The sequence below is a fragment of the Plasmodium gonderi genome, assembly GCF_002157705.1.
Source record: "Plasmodium gonderi DNA, contig: Chr04, whole genome shotgun sequence".
Taxonomy (NCBI): domain Eukaryota; phylum Apicomplexa; class Aconoidasida; order Haemosporida; family Plasmodiidae; genus Plasmodium; species Plasmodium gonderi.
In genome coordinates, this window is record NW_021628928.1 from 818,956 (window position 1) to 841,609 (window position 22,654).

Sequence of the window (22,654 nt, forward strand, 5' to 3'; positions counted from 1 at the left end):
AAAAAAAGCGTCAAAATTAAAAAGCAACGCGGGCTTTTTGCTTCATTGAAAAGAGGCTTTTTTAGTTGTGCGTTTTAATCATCACGCATTGCATTTTACATATACATTACATATATTTCGCTGTCCGATTTTGCTTTCCTGGATACATATATCTACCTTTTATCATCATCTGCAGCGGGTAGTAATGTGTAGTAATGTGTAGTGATGGGTATTACATCAGTTGTGCTCAACACGGGTAAACTCCGCTATGCAATTAGCATGTGTGAACTTTTTACACGTAATTGTCACCACGCAAAATTCCAAGCTCATCATAACCCTGTAACTTTGGCTGTTATATTTTCCTTTGTACAATCTATTTGAGGTATTGTTTTTAAAGCCTTATTTGTTATATTTACCTTGTAGGACCTTACTGGTATTTGGATATTTATTATTCACATATGTAGCATGTCATAACGTGTGTGTGCGCTTGTGTTTATGTGCACATTACATATATATATATATATATATATATATGTATATTTTTTTTTATATATTTTTTATTTATATATTTTTTATTTATTTATTTTATTTTTTTTTTTTTGTGCGTACAAAATATGTAGCTCTACGCGAGTTATGTACACGTTTATGTGAGTGAATAAAAGAAATAAATCGAAATATTTTATTTCTTCTTTTTTGATCACCTTTTTGATCTTCCTTTTTGATTTTCCCTTTTTTGTATATTTGGAATTTGTTTATTTGTGTTACGTTTGCATTCATGTGAACAGTTTATTTTTTTTCATATTTTAATTTTCGCTGTTTTTTTTTTTTTTTTTTTTTTTTTTTTTTTCTATTTTCGGCGAGTCCTATTTTGTTACGTCCTCTTCCATCTGCATGCACCACAAGTTTTGAGAGCGTCCTTCCCCCACCCCACCCCGGAGAGTAAACATGATTAATAATGTCTTTTATATTATTTTTACATTTTCATTTTTCTTATTAATAATTAAGTGTGAATATATTAACAATGAAAAGAAAGAAGTGTTATTCGAAATGGACGAAGAAGGGGAAGGAGGAGGAACAGTAAATTCCTTTAAAATAGATTCAAGTTTAGAAGGGAAAAGTACCATTGATACAAAGTTTGGAATTATCCAGAATGGAAAGAAGAGTGTAGACACATGGGTACAGATAGATGTACTAAAAGGAGAGATTGATAATTATCATAAAGGAGAAAAATCCACAGCATTTGCACCACCTAAGGAGGAAGAAAAATCCACAGCATTTGCACCACCTAAGGAAGAAGAAGAAACTTGTCTGAGTAGAATGTTGAAAAAGGATAAAGAGAAAAGTACTACTTCTGGAAGGGAAGAATTAAATGGGAGAAAACATTTGGTAGAAGAATTTCAAGAGAAAATAAAACAATATGATGAAATAATTGATGAAATAGTATTGAGAAGTTTGAACCGGAAAAATTATTCTCATTTTAACATGTTAGAGGAATATTCTTTGAAGACAAAAATGAACAAAGAGATGTACATAGGTATGAAGAATTTAATAAAAATGGTTAGTGACAGTATGATAATTACAGAATCTTATAATGAGAAGAATAAACATTTTAAGTATAGAATTGAGGAAAAAACATTTAAGAAACATTTTATAACTTCTCTCTTTAGATGGTATAACAATTTCAAATTAGTAGAATCTTATTTTGATAGAACTAACTATGTATTTTATATAGATGATAAAACAGTATACTCTTATAGGTATACATACAGATTAGTTTTAAATATATTAAGTTCAGAATATTTTTTATATTATTTAGATTTAAATAAATTTACTCTATTGGATATATTAGATAATTATAATAAATATAATTTTAAATTGAATAATAGTCCAAGATTTTACCCTTTTGATTTTTACAATTGTAAAAATTTTAATGATTTTGTATATGACTATTTTGTGTATTATAATCATCATTATTTTGAGAAGCATAAATATTTGATTGCCAAAGATGCTTATCATCATAAGATAAAAAAAAGTGATAATAAGTTATTTATAAAATTGAATAAGTTGAATACAAATTTTATTTTGTACCAATTTAGGAAAAAAGAATTTACGTCTTCTCCTGATGTTGTCGAAAATTATTTGTACTTAGAAATGAATTTAATATTTTCCATCTTTAGGGAATTTTTAATAGATTTATTAAATAATTTGTATAATGAATACTATTTCGACAGAATAAAGAATGTTGAGCGAGACAAACGGTTCGCTCCTGCACCATCAGATCAGAAACTCCTCTCCACAGTGCAGATGAACAAAACAATGACAGATATCTCCGAGGAGAAGAATTTGTTAGAGTTAGTTCCTACGGGTGATGGGGAGGCAGAGCCCGAGGGTGGGGTACGCCCTGAGTCAAGGAAAGCACCAGCTGAAGGGCAAGTATCACAGTCAACACAAGTGACAGAATTAGTAGAAGTGACAGAATCATCAGAAGTGACAGAATCATCAGAAGTGACAGAATCATCAGAAGTGACAGAGTTATCAGATGTGACAGAGTTAGAGAAACTATCAGAGGAAGAGGAAACGAGGAAGATGACTCATAATGAGCATTCCGATGAAGACACGAGTAAATCAGTCAAGGTCGATGGAGATACAAGCAGAAAAACTGCTGAATCATCCATGGAAGGTAAAAAGGAGGAATTTTCAAACGGAATAAAGGAAAATAAGCCGCATGGTGCTGATTCTGCTCTTACTGATAAAGGAAGAGGTAGAGGTAGCAACGAACTTGAAACCGAGGAAAGAAAAGGAGAAAGTGAAATGTGGAAAGACATGATAGAATCGTACAATAAAATACCGAATGGGGACGATGACTTAAAAAAATATAATAAATACATACTTAATAATTTGAAAAAAATTTTGAAAATGTCAGTTGACAAGAAAAGAAAAGAAATGGAAGATTACAAAAATAAATATGAGTTGAAAGATGGAATTATCTTTAATACTGCCACGGGTAGGACCGTTCCTCTGATTTTTAACCCTTCAAAAGATATTTATTCATATCTAAACCAGATAAGTAATAAAAAACAAATTAATTTTAAAAATATTTACGATTACCTCATAACAATTATGAAGTATAAGGAAGGAACAAATTTTTATGACAATCAATTGGGATGTAAAAGGGGAAATGGAGCGTGGGCACAAGTGAATTTTCCAAATGGCAAAGAGAGTGAGAGGAAGACATGGAGGGAGATAATTTTTTCCAAAAAGGAGGTTAACCGTGGGGCGGTTGGTAGAGATTTACTTATGGAAATGCATCGAGACGAGTTAAGTGGAACCCCATTAGATGTAGATAAATTAAGTGAAAATCTGTTTAATGTAAAGCAGCTGAATGGTGATGAAATGAAAGCTTTTCTTCTTTTCATGAGACAAGACGAAGAAGCGAAGGCTGATGTGGCCACGGGTAAAAAAGGAAGAGGAAAATCAGACACTGAAAAAGAGCATTCCATGTATAGAAACACAAATTTGAATGAGTTTACACCTGCAGCTATTGAAATGAAGGATAAAATTCATGATCAGCTGAAATTGTTAAAGAAAAATTTCGTAGATAAGCTTAAAAATGAAGCAATGTGTTCAATGGCCTTTTTATACTTAGTAGGTATTAATGATAATAACGGGAAATTACAATTTCCTTATGGATTTCCAAGAAATATTGATAATTCAGTAAAACTGATAAGAAAAGGAAAAGATGGATTATGTAATTTTTTAAGTGGAATATTATACCATTTGAATTTACCAATATTTGTAAATAATTCTTCTATATCGATTACGACAGAAATGAATGAAGATATATCTGATGTGAATGACAATTCTGTTAGTAGTTTTTTTTATATTTATTATAAGAATAATGGTAATATTAGAAATCATGATTTTTTATCAAATGAAAATAGAATTATCCCTAAAACTGTTGACAATATAAAATCTAAAATTGCATCATATTCATTGGGATCAACGAAGGATGATTTTTACAGCAAACTGGCTTTCACCAATAATATGATAAGATTGAAATATAAAAATAAAGATAATAATATATTTTTGAAGGACTATTTTGATTTTACTTTTGATAATAAAAGTTACAAAAATTCTGTAATCAAGAATAATTTATCACCATTTCTAACATCATGTGATTATTTGTTAAGCAATATACTAGGAGCAGTTGTAGACTCGTTAAAAAATTCTACATCTATTGAAAGTGGAATCTATGAAGAGAACATTAGTGAAAAACACAGGCATTTAATTCATAACACCACAGATAATACTAAAAATTTATTTGAATATTTTTTAAAATTAGCAGATAGTAAAAATTCATATGCATTAGCAGCATTGGGCGAAATATATTATTTGGGAAATGAAAGTATAGGTGTTGAACGAGATGAAATCAAGGCCTTTGAGTTCTGGAAAAAAGCAGCTGATCAGGGAGATAGTGCATCTGCTTTGTCTACTGGTTATGCATATTTGGATGAGTATAAAAGATATTTAAGAAAGGAGGAAATATTGAAAACGATGAATAGTGATGATATCTTGAATATGATTAAGGCTGAGAAGGGCAAGAATGCTAGTACTGCAAATAAGAGCAGGAAAGTTGGTTCATCCCTTGAGTTCATTCCAGAGAGTGGAGGGCAAGCAACGACGGAAACAGCAGCAGGAGGAGAAGCACAAGAAGAGGAAGAACGATGGGGGGTGGAGAGGTCAAGTGATAGTGGTTTTAAAGATGAAGTGAAAAAGAATGATAGGAAGGAAAATGCACACTTTTATTTTATGTCCAATATCAACACGGGAAATTCACCAGGATCATTATCCCCTTCTGAAGGTGTTTCAGCTGAAGGAATTAATAGTTCTTTAGATGGAATATCCACGCATCAGTTAAACGTGGAACAACATAACAATGTAGATGTCTCATCCCAAAGAATGGGAGAAATTTCATCCATGGGAGTTAACTTTTTGGATGGAAGAATAAACGAAGGAGAAGGAAACGGTGGGTGGAGGAACCCATTCGAAGGAAGCCACAATGGAGGATCATTTAATATGCCTTCCCATGGTAGTGAACCAAGAGAAGGAGAAAGGCTTAATAACAGGGTGAGAGAAAGTTCAAGTGGAAATGTCGATACAAGCATTGGTGGAAAGAGTGAACCAACGCCACATCATAGTGAGTATAATGACGCAACGAATGAAAAAAAAACTAGGTTGGAAAATAATCCGAATGATGAATTCATCAGAAAGTATATGGAAGATCTGAACAATGAGAGAAATAAAGCTTTCCAAAATGCTGAACATTATTTTAACAAAGCGATAAGAAATAATGAAGGTAGTCTAGAAAATATTTTAGCAAAGTATAATATATACAAATTTGGATTAGGAACAGAAAAAAATATTGAACTAGCAGGAGAATATTTAAAGAAAGCTGCAGACAAAGGAGACAATATATCGCAGATGTTATTGGGGCATTATTACTCAGGAACTGATATAGGAATTAAGTTAAATGATTATGATGAGAAAAATAAAATTGAAAATTTAAAAAAATCATATAAATATTATAAAATGTCTGCTAAGAATGGGAATATAATTTCATTATACAACAAGAGCATTTTAATATTGAAAGGTGTAAATCCAAATTTGAAAACATTTAATGAAAAATGTGAAAAAACTTTAAAACATTTTCATTTCATTGGATTATTCAATGAGCGTTTATATTCTTTATTTAAATTATTGAAAAGGAATTACAAATTTAGGGATTACACTGGTTCTTTGTTACTGGCAGTTATATTATCTGAATTGGGTGATCATCCAAATAATGTAAATGCATCTATGCTGTGGGATTTGAAGAGGAAAACCATGCAGACCTTTACAGAGAAGTATAACATTGTCGAGGGGTTTCTTCAGGAGTATCGTCTTGCATTACCCGAGGGAAGCGCAGAAAGGAATGGCGGTGGAAATGACGGTAGAAATGGCCGTGGAAGGAGAACGGATCCGTCCTCCCAAAAAGGAAAGGTCAAAATTGACAAAATAATCAAAAGAATATATAGCAAAGAAAAAGGAGTAAAGTACTCACTTCAGAAGAAGTATGGTATTGGACAAAATGAATCGATTTTAAAATCATGCACTATGGTTGCTATGTCCAACATTTTTGCAAAAAAGAATATATTTTTGCACATGAAATTTTGTAACAACTTGAGAAATGAGCTCTTACATCGAAATGGATTAGGAAGTAGTACTGCACCATCGGGGCAAAGGAAAGATATTCACTTGAAAGAGAAAACTGCAGAAGGTATTAAAGAAGAAGATCAGAAGTTGGGAAAGACCTCTAGTGAGGGAAGAAAAAACACGCGTGTTGTTGATAAGAATAAGAAAATGGAAAAACCTAAAAAAGTTAACAAAAGTAAGAAAGTAAATAAAAGTGAGCATAGTCACGACACATACCTTCTATCGAAAGAGTATAAACAGATTGATTTGTTTGAAAAGTATGATAATATTATAAAGAACGAAATAGAGAAAGAAACTAACAATGAAGAGAAAATAAGAAAAGCAGAAAAAATGAAAAGTATAATTCTGGAGCATTTCAGAACAACCGAATTTTTGCATTGCTATTATAAACCAATGTCATACTATCAGATTATGTTAGAAGAGGAGAAAAGAAAAAGCATGAACAAGAATCTACAACATAAGAGCAATAACATTTTAGGGAAAAGTAGTTATTTGAATAATAATCCATTTGGTAAGGAAACTAGCCACGTAATGGATTTATATGAATCTGAATTTTTTAGATATTCTCCTTTATTAGAAAATGAAGATATGAAAGAAATATTTTATTATCAAAATAGATATTCATCAAATATGTTTGATGAGATTCAGAGTTTTTCCAAAAATTGCGACATTTGTAAGCAATATTATGACATATATTCAGCTTATTATGGATATAAAAAATCAACCATCGATTTAGTAAGGAAATATAGAGAAGGTGATGAATATACTATAAAAAGCAAAAGAAAGGAATTACAATTTTTAATAAGAAATTCGGATGAAGAGAACCATGAACCCCTTTTCTATAAGGCACTCTTTTTAGAATCAAATAAATTGGAAAATTTAAAAAATATTTTACAAATTTATTTAAAGCTAGCCACTGATGATCACAATTCCTGCAACGCTATTGGGGTTCTAGGCATTTTTAAAATATTTTTTAAAAAGGTCTTTTTCGATGTTAGTCTTTTTTTTAAGAAAAAAACAAAAGAGCTTATGAGTAGTAGTATTACCACCACTATTACCAACGCTGTTAGTGGCACTGTTAGAGACACTGTGAGCGGCACAATTGGAAACACAGTGAGCAGCACAATTGGAAACACAGTGAGCAGCACAATTGGCAGCACTGTGATAAGCACAATTGGCAGCACTGTGATAAGCACAATTGGCAACACTGTGAGTGATATTATTAGCAACATTGGCAGTAGCGTTAGTGACAATAGTAGCGCGTCCTTCGATTCGATCCAGAAATATTTTTTTTACGACATGAATTCATACTCTTTGCAAAATAACTTTTTATTTAAATCCGAATTTCACAACAAGTGTTTGAATTTTGATTATTTGTTAAAAAGTAACTATGCATATTCTCAGATAAGTTATCGCGATTTTTTTAGGCTATTTTACACAGTAATTTCATCCTTTTTTTAACGTAGCATAGTGAGTATATATATATATATATATATCTGTCTATATATATAAATATATATATCTATATAGTAGTAAATCCCTTCGCTAGACTCACTTCTCGCGAGTGTGACCCCAAGATTTTACGCCTTTTCAGCAACCCCTCCCGTCCCCATGCGTGTTTATATATGTTCGTGCATATGGGAACGTGAATATGCATACATTCATTTGAAAATGAAGGCGCTCCTATACTTGTACTCTCATACCCTCCTCCCCCAAGCATTTACCACATGCACACAGAGAGTGAATCTTGTCTCGCATATGCATGTATAATCAGTATACTTATGCGTATTGGAGGTTAACCAAATTAGTTATATCGCGTATTTATTGACCCGTACCCTTATGCTTATGTTTGTGCTTATGCTTATGGTTTTTTTTTTTTTTTTTTTTTGTTTATATTTTTCTCCGCTTTGCAGGTTTTCCATTTTTCCATGTTTTTCCGTCTTTTTCCTTTTTTCCGCTTTTTTTTTTTTTTTTTTTTTTTTTGTGCTTCACAAATGTTTGCAGTTGTAATTTTCACACATATATACAAATCCGTGTACATACAATTATGCACGGGTCGATGTTTGAACGCTTATTTTCTTTTCTTCTCAACTTGTGGAAGAATACAAAATTTAAGTTATTCGTTTTTTGTCATCACGCATATGTGTGCATGTATGTTTTGTATGCATGCTTATATAAGTACGCAAAGGTTAATGTCGCTAAAATTTTAATTCTTTAATTTTTTTTTTTTTTTTTTTTCCTTGTTTCGCTATTTATTTGATAATTAATAACTCTTAAATTGTGGAAAAAAAAATAAATAAATAAAATAAAATAAAATAAGATAAAATAAATATAGATAAACAGATAAGCAGATGGGTGGAAAGATAAATAGACAGGTACAAGCACATATGAAGCGGGATGTTGAATTTAATTAGGGTGGTGAATAGATAAATATTTAAATTTTCCTCATGTTGACGAAAGTGTAAGATGAGCATTTATAAAAATATAGAGGCAACAAAATTATGTGCTCTCGAATGAACAGGAAAATGCATTTGTCGTAATATTCAAAGTAATCAGTAATATATTGATGATTTTTTTTTTTTTTTTTATTTTCTCTTTTTTATACAATATTATCAATGAAATGATAAAAAAAATGGAAGAAAGAAATAATTTTGTGATATGTATGTGTAGGGGGGGGGGGGGTGATATATTTCGGTTTAGTATGCAAAACAAATGTGGGTCTTATTTTATCAATTCAGAAAATTAGAACATCCCATGTTTAATGTAAATTTTATGGCGTATTTTTTTTTTTTAATTAAAATACATGTCTATTTTTCTGATCTAGCTATTTCTATTGCATGTATGTTTTTTTTTTTTTTTTTGGTAAAATTAAAGGCGAATGCAAATTTGATTAATCCTTGTGCTTCTTCCTTTTGCTGGCTTGGATATTTTTTGCTTTTCCCAAGGTGTCATTTTTCCTCTTCTTATCCTTTATGATAAAGCTAGTATTTTTGAACCTCTTAGACATGGTAAGATATTCTTGAGAATTTTCCTTTATTACATTAATTTCGTAATTGCTTACATCATTGGATTTGCTGGTAGGATTTATTTCTCTTATATTTAGCATGTTTGTGTTTATTAACATCAGAGTTGTTAAGAAATTTCTGCATATTTCATATGGCTCTTTGTCTTTTATAAGGTTTGATAATGATGTCTTTTCTCCATTGTTAACTGTATAATTTATGATATGTTTTTTGTACACGTCTACGTCATACTTGGGACGTTTCCTCATCATCTGGAGTTTTTCTTCAAGAAAGATATTCCATTTGTTCACTCTGGAGAGGGGTGTGTATATATGGAGTAATGATGATTGTTCGAGATGATTAATAAGTATCGCATGCTGTGCATGATGTCAATTGTGACAAGAACTATGCACAGCTGACAAAGCTGTGTAATGAGACACGCCGCGCGAAGAATGAGAAGCATATAAAAAAAAAAAAAAAAAAAAAAAAATGGATAAACAGAAGGATATATATATGGACGGACAACTAATCAGGTGCAGGAAAAAAAAAAAAAACTTGTACCTGTCGTGAATGTCTTCATCAAAGGAAGCGAAGAAAATGTCCGAAGAATCTTTCTTCTCAAATACTTCGAGCGGAATGTCATTCATGTCATCGTTTAGTGATCTGACATCGAGGAAGTTATCCGTGGTGTATTTCTCTGGAGCGTTTGGATTATCTTCAATTTTATCATCAGCATATTCTTCATCTTGTAAAATATCAAACTCGTAATTTTGCTTTTCATCATAGAGATTTATAGAGAAAAATTTTTCCACATTTTTTTTTTTTTTTAAGTCTTTTATTAAATCGTAAATTAATGGTTCTAAATGATAGTATGAAAAATTTAACCCCAGTTTTTGTATGTACATATCTGGGATTTTTATTTGATCAAACAACTTCTCATCATTTGAATGTAGAAGATCAAGATTATGTTTCCTCATGTGAGAACTGGTCAGTTTATTTTCAAGAATCTCAGAGGACATATCATCCTGCTTCCTATCCTGTCCCACAAGATCATTACTATCTTTGATATCGTTCTGATTTGTGGCATAAGAGAAATAGTGTCTGTGTGTATTTCTTTCAATAATATCGATAATTTGACTTGGTTGCATATACCTGAAAAAATCCTGTGATCTTGTGATATTCTGACAATTTAACATATAGTAATGTGGTAATTTTTTTTTTCCTTGACTTTTTTCATGAGTTGTAATAAATTTGTTTTCACCCATGTGTGAATTTTCGTCAAGTAAGTGTAAATATTTTTGATTTTCCTTAAATTTATTTAGCATACTATTTTTATTTTTTGTTATTCCAAGGGAAAAGTCATAATCATAGAAATCTTGCTTAAATAAGAATATATCTTGACACAAATCATTCGTTAGTATATCATTCAAACTATTAATTTTGTAAATGGCATCAACTGTTTTTTCTTTTTCAATATATTTGCTTAAATTAGCACAAGGTAAATATGTAGAATTATTTGAAGTGTAAAAATCATATTTTTCGAAAAGTGCAGAACTCATTTGATTTTGAATTGAAAAATCGTTTTGATCATTTATGAAAATATTGTAATCATTGATATCTAGGAGTAAAATTCCATCATTTTCCAGGAATATTTTATCAAAATTTAAGGATTTTATAGAATTATGATCTATTATTTCTTCTTCTTCTTCGTCTATTTCTGGTACCTCTGATTCAATATCCCCTGAATCTGTACGAACTTGTTTTCCCAGTTTTGTCCATTTTGTATTTAACGTGTGTTCTACATCTTCTCCTTGTGAAGTCAAATTGGAGCTAGCGTTTCGATTCTTCTCATCACCATTAAAGTTACTGCTGCAGTTGTTGCTCTCGCTTCTATTGGAGTTACTGACTTGGCTTTTTTCCTTCTTCATATTTTCTGCAAACAGAAAGGTAGGGAGAGGAATTGTTTTGATAAGCAAATCGTCCTCCAAGTATTGCTCGTTCTCACTTTGAGAATTTTTTAAACTTTTAATTTCATTAATGAACAAATATTCCTCTTCATCAGATATGATAATATGCTTTTTTGCTGAGTTGTTATTTTTGTTCTCTTTATAAATATTGTACAAGGTATTATGTGCCAAGTTGTGAAGATGTTCAATTTTTAACCCAAAAATTTTCACGCAATTTTCGACGAATATTGCTGCTGAGGTGAAACTGTTCATCAATTCGTTTTGCTTTTCCATTTCTAAGTCTTTTTCTGTGTGATTGTCCTTTTCTTTATCCTTGCCCTTGTTTTTTCCTTTGTTTTTTTCCTTTTCACTTCCATTTATTCCTTTTTCCAAATCTTCAAACACATTTTTGTCTAAACAGTTGAGGAATTCCTGAATGGTACTAGCCAGATCGAAATTGATAGATTCGCTTGTGTTGTTACATTTTTGCAGATTCTGGATAAGCACAGATAGTTCATCTGATGTTGACATGTTCTTACAATGTGGGAGTGGCGAAAGAAGAGGAATGTGCTGGAATATTCTCTTTTGGATGATTTTTTTTTTCTTTTTTTTGCCATGTATAGGACAGGTAGGATGGAGTAAAAACCCTACAGGTATGTAGTATAAATAATTGGCCAAAGAACCCCAAATGGATGTGATAAGAAAAGCATCAAACCTTTCAGTGTCTTAACTGCTGAATATGTTGTATTAATGTAGTGACCAAAAAAGGCAGGAGAAAACATGGGTCCACAATGGGAAAACGTGGATGCAAGTTGAAAATTGCTACTTGTTTCATATAGACACAACTGCAATTATTGCAGTATATGAGGATGTATATCTCGGAATATTCAATGAGATATGTGCGGAAAAAGGGCACGTAACTCAAGCAATCTGAACTATACACAAATGTAGGCCTTTATTTTAAATCTTAAATCGTGACATTTTGTATTTGCCAAGAAAGGATGTACATGTGTACGTTTACATAATTGAGACAAATGCAGCATTTCAAAAAATGATATCGTTTTTAAAATGTGAGATGCGGAAATCCGCACGCAAGGGAGAGAGCATGAGAAAAACCATATGAATATGCAAAAACATACACAAACATGTATACACATATGTGCATGCAGGTATATATACTTCAACACGGTTGATGTGAGATGTGATTTTAAGGTGAAGGTGCCACAAGAAAACTGCGAGCATCTTATCAAAATAACTTAAAAAAAAAAAAAAAAAAAAAAACGAAAAAAATTGAGTCAAAAAAAGTAACTCATGCTTTAAAAAAAAAAAAAAAAAAAATTGCACTTAAAGTGTTTAGAAGTGACTGTATATGGAGAAATTGGTATGCATATATTGAAGAAAAAAAAAAAAAAAAAAAAAAAAAAAAAAAAAATTGTAATTAAAGTGTTTAGAAGCGACAATATATATGGACAAATTGGTATGCATACATTGAATCAAAAAAAAAGAAAAAGAAATTCAAATACACAAATTACACACAGTTCTACATATTAATGAGAAGGCGATATACAGGATATTACCCTAGTCCCAAACGGAGGTATACCACATTTAGCACTCCTTATTTGTAATTCACGATAACAGTTTTTTTTATCAATTTGTGAAGAGAATATTTGTCTACAATATTTTGAAAACGGTTGAAATCCTTTATACTACCTTGTCTATAGTCATTTAATACTATCGGTTGCTTCGTTTCACACTTTAACTTAATAAGTTTTCTGAACGTGTTAATATTTTCTATATTGTTGAGAAATATGGCATGCAATCTGGTTGGAATTTTATGTAAATTCCTTAAAATATTATCAATGCTGTAAAATTCTTTGAGTAAATGCTTACTAATTTTATCGCCTATATTTGGAATTCCTGAAATTCCATCAGTTTTATCTCCAACCATTATAAGATAGTCACTGTACTGAGACGGTAATAAATTATATTCCTGAAAGAATGCGTTAGCATCAACTAATCTATATTTTTTATTCGGTTGGCATATGGATATATTCATGTTGTTGTGTTCATCGTTATTGTACTCTAGGAGTTGTAAAAGATCTTTGTCACTTGAAACGATGATCACTCGAAATTCCTTTCGCGATCTGTTTTCTTCGTCACCTTCTCCTTCTCCATTTTGAAATACACGATGAGACACGCTTTCCCCCATCATAATGGTGTTACTAATGGAATCTACTACACCAGCAATATAGTTATCACTCTCTACATCTGTTGCTGTAATAGTTTTTATCCCAATGAGGTCACAGAAGTCGCTTACAAGTTTGAGCTGTTCATATAATTCATCTGGATTTTTTTTTCTCATGAGTTTATATTTTGCATAAATTTTTTTCTTTTCATCATTGGATGTCTTAGAATCAAAAACTATTAAAATGTAAGAGGGAGAAAATAAATTGTACATTTTATTTAAGGATTGGATAAACCCATATATTGTACTTAGGTTTATTTCATTATCATTTTTTAAATGTGGCATCCCGAAAAAATTTTTAAACAAAATGGAAGATCCATCTATAATTAAAAAGGTTTCGAAATCATTTTGGATATTACTTTCCCTTTGTGTTTCTATTCCATTTTTTCTTCCTCTAGCAAGTAGTGTTACAACACTTTTAAAAGTATGATTTTTTTTTATATATTTTTTGTTTTCCTCTATGTGTAGGTTTATGTCCAAGTTGTATATTTTCTTTCTATATACACATTTATACAATAAGTTTATTTCTTTTTCTCCAGAAGATATATAATTGAAATTTCTCTTCATTTTTCTGCATCTTCGTATGCCAACATTCCTATTATTACCCTCAGTGTTTAACTTAAGCTTACTATTGCTATTGTTGCTGCCTCCCCATAATATGAAGAAATTAATGGAAAGAATTATAGTGGCCCAAAATGACCTATTCATTTTTTTTCTTTTTCTTCATGTAACTCTCTTTGCATTTGTCATTGTTTCAGCCTATTTTTTTTTTTTTTTTTTTTTTTTTTTCTCTCTTACTTCCTAGTTGAGTGTATCTCATCATGTTATATCTTTTGTGTACGCCTACGTTTAAATTTATTTACACGGAACTGTCAAATGAAGGACATTGGTGAATGTTCATAAGTGTTCATAAATGTTCATAAGTGTACATAAGTGTACATAAATGTTCATGATTTTTTTTTTTTTTTTTTACTTTATTTATTTTTTTTTTTTTTCATGCAATTTTGGTTTGGCATAAAAATAGCTGCATATATAAAACAAGGCGCAAGAAGGAAAAAAATTGAAAATGGTTTATAAAGATAGCAGAACTGAGGCTGTAAATTATCTCAAAAAAGTTGTATTTTGTATCCTTAGGAATTTACATGTTGAACATGTTGTGTCCGTTATCAGCATTTTCCATGTGACCAATTTATAAATTTCTGGTTCGATAATGCATATATGTCTTAATATTTATTACGTGAATCATAACATATCAATTGCAAAATATCACAATTCCAAAGTGTGTTAGAATATATGCTAATGTAAGTATATATATGTATATACATGTTTAACATGCACATGAGAATATGTATAATTCCTTATGACACCTTTTCCGTTGTATTCTCACCCCAACCTTATGCTGAATAAATATGGCTTATAAATGATTGTCAAATATAGGACTCTCTCCATGTTTCTATACCCATAATTTTTTTTTTTTTTTTTTTTAAATTATATCTTTGTTTCGCCTGAATGTATGGAAAATAGAAAAAAAAAAAAAACTTTGGTTTGTTCTGTTCAATTCTTGAATTATATCATTATTTTGGAATGTTATCTCTAATTTTCTCTTTTTTTTCTTTTTTAATAGTACGTACACACAAATTGGCACCCGGTTGAATTTGCGTTCCTTTGTTTTTTTTCCCAATATTTTCATCCTTAAACGAAATTACAAATAGAGGTCAAAATAGATGAGAAAAAAAAAAAAAAAAAAACACTTAAAATATTTAAAAAATGATATATTTAGACAAAATATTAGGAATATATAGAATAAAAAAAAGTTGTGAAAGAGAAAAACGAAAAATGTAGATAAATAGATCAACTATGTGTCTTTCCTAGAATATTCATATATAAAAACCAAGAAGGCACATAATTCGGTGATTATTTAAGTCTATCCATGGAAACATACATAAGTACTTGTGCATGTATGTATTGAAGTTTGTGCTTATTTCTTATGTCTCTTTTTATTTTTATTTTAATTGCCATTATTGCTATTATTGTTATTATTACTATTGTTATTATTATTGTTTTTGTTATTTTATTTTATTTTTTTTGTGCAAATGTGTAATCAAAAATGTGCATGCGTCTACTGATCTGAACATATACACAAACGTTCTTGTATTGGGGAATGTGCCTTTGGACGTAACACCCACCCCTCTCAAGGAGATCACGAAAGCTTATTCATGTCTGTATTTGAATATGCAAACTGTGCGTTACTAATTTGTAAGCAAAAAATATATACAAATATATATACGTATATATATATATATATATATATATATATATATATATATATACATGTATGCATATACTGCATTTGTATGTATATTTAAGTTTACTCTATCTGTTACGTCCCCACACACACACACTTAAGCAATCTGAGTATATATTTGTGTCCCTTTTTTTTTTTTTTTTTTTTACCTATCTGTGCATTTTTAGCACATTCTTTCAAGTTGTCAAATGTTAATTATCTGTGACATTAGTTCTTTATTTCTTTACGCTAGGTATATTTATCATGGTGTGTGTGGTCATACAATTTAGCGTTCTCCCCATGATCGTGTCTGCATGTATGTCTGCACCGAACTTATCTCCTCTTATCTCCTGAGGTGGCATACATTGGCATGTCCCAAGACTTTATATGTGACAGTACTCCTTTTTAACTTCCTCTTTGTTTATTTTTTTTTTGTTTTTTTTTTTTTTTTTTTGAATTTCCGTTTTAAAATATTTTATGTCTTAATAATGTTTTAGCAAAATTATTTGCTTGTTCTGTTTGGCTTATTACTAATATTGTTTATGTATGTTAATTTGAACATGTACAATTGTGCCTTTTTTTTTTTTTTTTTTTTTTTTTTTTTTTTTTTTTTTTTTTTTTTTTTTTTTTTTTTTTTTTTTCTCTAATTTTTGTTTTTTTTTTTTTTTTCTTGCCTTTTTTTTTTTTTTTTTTTTTTTTTTTTTTTTTTTTTTTTTTTTTTTTTTTTTTTTTTTTTTTTTTTTTTTTTTTTTTTTTTTTTTTTTTTTTTTTTTTTTTTTTTTTTTTTTTTTTTTTTTTTTTTTTTTTTTTTTTTTTTTTTTTTTTTTTTTTTTTTTTTTTTTTTTTTTTTTTTTTTTTTTTTTTTTTTTTTTTTCCTTTTTGCGCTCGTTTTTGTTTCACAAATGTTGGAATACATGAGAGAACGAAAGAAACATGGAAATAATATTCCTAAAAGTTTGTCATCAAAAATAAATAAAAGCAAAATTATTCAGAAAAACATATGTTGTAATTACAAAACGATAAAGATAATTGACATTTATGAAAATATGCCTATTAATAATTTCGATAATGAAAGAACAAAAATTAAAGAAATTGTTTTAGCAAACGATGTCATTGTTGTCTTGTTACTTTCTGGGATATCTAGAGCATATGATGTTGTGAATGGGAGATTTTTATGTGAAATTAATCCCAGTAGTTACTCAGTTGTGCACACAATTGTACACAATTCTTACAATAATACTTTGATAGTTGCTTATGCCTCTTTTCCTGCTCATTTGCAGTGCAAAGTTATCGATTGCTGTGTAAGCAGGAGAGGATATAATGGACGTTTGAGAACATGTGCATTTGAAAAACGACGCGCTTAAGCTCAAGTGCGAACACTTCCACGTCTTTAGACGTAATCTTTCACATGACTTGCGAGACGCTTCTTGAAAATTAAATTAAACGATGCTTGTTTTATTTGTTCGTTTGTACGTCTATTCATTTGTTTAAGCATTTATTTATTGTCACATTTTTTTTTTTTTTCCCATCTAACAGGACTTAAAAATAGGGAAAACACACTCCTCCAAACTTGGCACTCTTTTCGGTAATTTCGTTTCACGTTTCTCATTTGACATTCATAATAAGCTCCCAGTGAGTAGTGCAAAAAGGCAAGAGCACATAATACAAAAGAGCGAACCTAATAGACAGCGAGCGTTTACATGTGCATCTGTGTGTATGTATACCTATCTATGTGTATGTGTGTATGTGTGTATGTGTGTATGTGTGTATGTGTGTATGTGTGTATATGTGTATGTATGTATATATATTTGTATGATTACTTATTTAGCTGTTTATACACGCATTTATCTCTATATATGCATTTTTTCGCTTCTCAGAAAAGGTCATACTGAGTCATCCGGCGTTCTTTGAATTTTGTGGTATGAAAAAGGAGAAGAATCCAATATCCACATGTTTGTGTTTGTGGTTGTATAAGTTTTTAGGTATATGCTCTCACAGGCACATACCCTTAGAGGTACATATGAGACATGCTTATATATTCATCCCTTCTCCATTTTTACTTTGAAGAAACAAATGGACGAATAGGAGCTGCCAACTTAAACACGAACTCGTACACATTTTGGGACATGCGAACCTATGAACAGGTGTTTGAGATAGAGGAAGAATTTCAGGAGATCAGGTTAGTGGATCTTAACTAGCTTTTTTTTTTTTTTCTTTTTTTTTTTTTTTTTATACAGCAAGTTGTGTTATTTGGGTTCTATGCATGCACATACATATAAATCAGGAGATGTATGTATACAAGTATATTCCTAATTAGGATCCACAATATATATATAAATCTGTGCATACGCAGGGAAGGAGGGGGAAAAAAAATGATTCTATACAAAAGAGGAAAACTATTCCAAATTCTTCTCATAACTTAAAAACGACAAATTTCTTTTTTTTAGAGTTTCAGATGGATTAGTTGCCATGTTTAAACAGCCCATAAATAATATTATTCCATTAGCCTTGTTTGATATAGAAAATGGAGAGAGACTTGTACGATTTTTATAATATCTATTAGATGTATCAATTTGTGTGTGTATATATGCTAGTATACAATATATGTCGTCTTTGAATAAATTGATAAAGTTAAAACATTATTCTTCTTATATCGTTTCTTTACATTTTATCATAGGTTGAAACTACTATATCGATTTTACCAAGGAAGGAAATGCAATTTCTTGAACTTCTCATTTCGAAATTATTGGTTAGTCGAATGAGGAAATATTGAATGTATATAAAAATGTTTTTGTACAAAAATGGAAAGTTATTGTTCACCTTACTTCTGGGTTGCAACATTGTGTGATGTGTACCCCGATGAGACCTTATCATCATGTCTCAGAGTTATAGAATATTTCTATTATGATTACAAACAGATGTCCTATATTTAATAATTCTTGTTAATACCATTCGGTATATGTTCAGATAATTTTAGACAAACATGATTTGATTTTTTTTTTTTTTTTTTTTTTTTTAAGATAAAACAAGAAGGGTCATCACTAAGAATTTATGACTTACTGAAGAAAACGCGACAGAAAGTTAAAAATACATACACATTCCAACCTACGGCTTTTGTGTTTTACGATGTAAGGAATAGGATCATGAGCATCTAAGCTTGTTTATTTTATTTTTTTTTTTTGTTTAGATATTCGATGTAGCAGTTGACAAATATCAATAGGGAGAGAAATACACAATAGAGTTCTATTACATATCCATATTTTCTATTACAAATATGTGTTCTACAAAATTATTTTGTTCTCATTTGAAATTCTTTTTAGCATCCATCCCCAATAAATGGAAAAGTATACCACAACCAGGTAGGTCACATGTAGATATTTAGAAGCACCCATGGGGCTGACAAACAGATACACACATATGTCAGTCAAAAAAAAAAAAAAAAAAAAAAAAAAAAAAATACAATTCATAATTAATAATTCAAATGAATATATGTTTATATTTTTAAGATAAAAGAAGATTCATCAACTTTGCGACGAATTCATGAACGAATAACTTAAACTGATATAACTGTAGCACGAAATTATTTTTTTTTTTTTTTTATTTTTTTTTTTTTTCTCTCCTCAGATAAGTAAAAAGTTCTTCACAATATCAAATGACTTGATTGAATTTTGGGAATTAGATTCATGTGTGTTGAGGAAGATGTATTCTATACATGTCCCAGGTAGGTTTTAAGTCTTTTAGCAAAAAAAAAAAAAAAAAAAAAAAAAAAGGGGAGCGAGGAGGGGAAACCTTTGGTATTTGTTTGTGGATATATTTCCTAGTAATGTATTATATACGTATGCATATAAACATGGAACACATGCAGAACGCTTTTTTTTTTTTTTTTTTTTTTTTTTTTTTTCTACTTCTTTCATTTTATAGGTTTGAGAGATCCCGATCTATGCAATCATAGCTTGATGGCTGAAATTTTGTGCTTATACAGTTCAAACGCATTTGAACAAATAAAAAAGTGTGAAAACTTATTTAGATATGTAGATTGCCTGAACACGAAAAAGGAAATAGTGTACGATGACGCCCTGAGTAAGGTGGATATGAAAGGTGAGGACAGAAATGAATTATATAAAAAGAAAATATTAAATAATAATATTCAAAATGAAAAATTAAAGAATAATATAAGTAAAGAAAATTTTAACTTTGGAGCCCTTTTATTTTTTTCACTAAATGATGGGGAATTTTTAAATTACATTTCGGAGAATGTGTGTGGACATTCAGTGGAGGTCTTAGCTTCAAACAGTTCCATGACGGTACGTATATGTTTTAGTTGTGAAAATGTTCTTGTTATTTCTTTGAATATATATATATATATATATATATATATATATATATATATATATATATATATATGAGTTGGCGTTAATCATATGTACATTGTGGAGTTAGCAATTGCTATGTTTTTATGAGTGAAAATTGCTCTTTTCCATTTTTTTTTTTCTATTTTTCATGCAACATGTTTTACCCTTCTTTATTCATTTCCCTTTTGTGATAAAAATAATACATGTTTACACATAACTACAGCTATTATTTGCATGTCTATTTGAATATATATTTAAAAATTTTTTTTTTTTTTTTTTTTTTTTTTGTGCAGACAATCATATGTGGTGACGATAAGGGATTTATAAGAATTTTAAGGAACAACCCGAAATTTGATGAATTCGAGATAAAGAGTGCAAAAAATATTAGCGTAAGTGTTGAGAGGAGAAAAAGACATTTTTTTTTTTTTTCTTTTTTTTTGATATACATCCAAAATTGGTTGCTTTATACTTACCATAGTGCTCGATTTATTTATGCTCATTTATGTCTGTTCAATCGGCATGCAAATTGTCACACGTAAAAGTAAAAAAAAAAGAAAAAAAAAAAAAAAAATTAAAAAGACAAAATTTCACACCTTTTTTTTGGCACACTTTTTTAATGCTATGCAGAATGAGTATGATGAATGTCCATACCAAAATTTATTCACAACAACAGAACAATGCAGTGAAGATCAAGAAAAAAAATTATATAAAATTAAAAGAAAAAGAAACAATCAATCAGATAGGGATTCATTAAAGAAAGCGAGAATTCAGAAGTTGTCATATAACTGGAATCGTCATGTGTGAGAAATATTGAGCAACACTTGCAAGATGGGCCATTTTCACGTCCGCACGCACGTGTTCGTTTATACACACACATATAGTTCTACATATATATAGACATATCGAAAGACAGATTGATAGGCAGATGATTAGATACAATTTTCCACGTTCTCGTGACATGTTCATTTCACCATTATGAAGAAGTCGAATTTTTATAATTGTCTCATTTTTTTACATTTTGTCCAAGCAAACAATTTTATTCGTCTACAAATTAATCTGCATAGAGTATCTATTTTTACAATACAGAATCCTTTTGTATGAACTTTTTTTTGTTAGCTTCGTAGCTCCCTTTGTTTATTTTTTGTTGCAACAGATTTTGGTATTTTTGTTCACGGAAAAAGGGAAAAAAAAAAAAAAAAAAAAAAAAATAGGAAAAAAAAAGAGAAATAAAGCAAAATAAATAAACAAATGCGCAAATAAATATACGAATACACGCGCATGTGAATACTCAAATTAGTTTTTAAATTTATAGTTTTATACAATAAGTATGTCTTCTTTTTATTTATTTATTTGTTTTTGTGGGCCAGCCCCCCGCCCCCAATTATGGGAACTCAATTTTAAATTAACCCATTGGGGGAAAAAAAAAAAAAAAAAAAAAAAAAACATTTACACTAAGAGCTGTTGCTTAATTTTTGTACAGGTTGATGTTTTTTACATGTAAATAATAGGTTGGGCAAAGATTAAATATTTGTGTATACATAGGTTCACCCATTTGTCGGTGCCAATGTATACAAAAAATATGTACTTTTATAGGCATTTTTTTTTTATTTAGACATATTTACAAAGGTGAGATTATATTCAACTCATTTGAGTTGTGGCAGTTCTAAAATTTTAAGCTAAGATTATTTCTTTTTTTCTCATTTTTATAACCGAGGTAGGTTGAATTTTGGAGCACGTCTGTTCGACGTGGAATTGCTTAACAATAGGAAGTAAAACTGTTCTGGAAACGAAGCATATAGTATGAGTAATGTTGTGCAATAGGGAAGAAGTAGCCCTTTTATTTTCTCGTATGGGGTTTCAAAATGTGCTAATAAAATGGGCTAATAAAATTCTTTCCCCTTTAGTTGAGCAATTCTTTCGTAATTTAAGCTTTCTTTTGATATTACATTTTTTTTATATTTAACCTCCGTTTTTATTTTACATTTAGTTTGGGTTTAAGCTTTGTTTTTAATTATATGTTTAATTTTAATTTAACACTTTTCTTCTGCCTTTTCATCCATTTTTTTTTTTTCCCCTTTTTCCGTTGTTACTTCCTACTCCAATGAAAGGGAACACAATTTTGTCACGTAGAAAAAAATTTTCACAACTTTTTTCAACATCAAGCAGGAGAAGAAATACATTTTTGTGTTTTAAAAATTGGGGATTAATTTTATGTTGTTTACATTTGCTGCTGGCATTGGCCTTTATATGTCAATTTTTGGCATGTAAAAAAATAAGGTTATTATTTTTAGTAAAGTATTTTATATATATATTATTACGGGTTTAACATACCATTTTTATATATGCAGCACATTTGAAAAAAAAAAACGCTCAGCGGGTTTTTTTTGTTTCCCTCAGTGGAAGCGACCAATATCAGTGCAGCATGAACACCGTACTTATGTAACAATGCAGATGTTATATATTATACATATATGCACGTATGTATTTTTCATGAACTTTTAGATAAGGCAGCGACGTTATAAGCTTATTTCAGGGCTAAGAATTTTTTTTTTTTTTCATTTCGACAAAAAAATAAAATAATGCGCCTTTTCCAA

General features: G+C 29.7%; 4 protein-coding genes across 4 annotated transcripts; 2 read left to right on the plus strand and 2 right to left on the minus strand.

Annotated features, from left to right (window-relative positions):
• Positions 1-924: 924 nt before the first annotated feature.
• On the plus strand, positions 925-7,692 carry PGO_041700 (hypothetical protein, conserved; the record flags this gene model as incomplete). Its single annotated transcript, XM_028686357.1, has 1 exon — positions 925-7,692. One exon carries the CDS (start codon positions 925-927, stop codon positions 7,690-7,692), a length of 6,768 nt encoding a protein of 2,255 aa, XP_028542158.1.
• Positions 7,693-9,121: 1,429 nt separating this feature from the next.
• Positions 9,122-11,710, minus strand: PGO_041710 (hypothetical protein, conserved; the record flags this gene model as incomplete). The annotated part of the gene is made up of 2 exons (XM_028686358.1): positions 9,122-9,545; positions 9,795-11,710. 2 exons carry the CDS (start codon positions 11,708-11,710, stop codon positions 9,122-9,124), a joined length of 2,340 nt encoding a protein of 779 aa, XP_028542159.1.
• Positions 11,711-12,794: 1,084 nt separating this feature from the next.
• On the minus strand, positions 12,795-14,132 carry PGO_041720 (5'-3' exonuclease, N-terminal resolvase-like domain; the record flags this gene model as incomplete). The annotated part of the gene is made up of 1 exon (XM_028686359.1): positions 12,795-14,132. One exon carries the CDS (start codon positions 14,130-14,132, stop codon positions 12,795-12,797), a length of 1,338 nt encoding a protein of 445 aa, XP_028542160.1.
• Positions 14,133-16,610: 2,478 nt separating this feature from the next.
• PGO_041730 (hypothetical protein, conserved) lies at positions 16,611-20,864 on the plus strand (the record flags this gene model as incomplete). Its single annotated transcript, XM_028686360.1, has 12 exons — positions 16,611-17,009; positions 17,245-17,293; positions 17,586-17,627; positions 17,776-17,887; positions 18,156-18,246; positions 18,386-18,457; positions 18,729-18,836; positions 19,029-19,067; positions 19,333-19,429; positions 19,630-20,012; positions 20,354-20,449; positions 20,688-20,864. The coding sequence occupies 12 exons, from the start codon at positions 16,611-16,613 to the stop codon at positions 20,862-20,864; spliced, it is 1,665 nt and encodes a 554-aa protein (XP_028542161.1).
• Between the last annotated feature and the right edge of the window lie 1,790 nt (positions 20,865-22,654).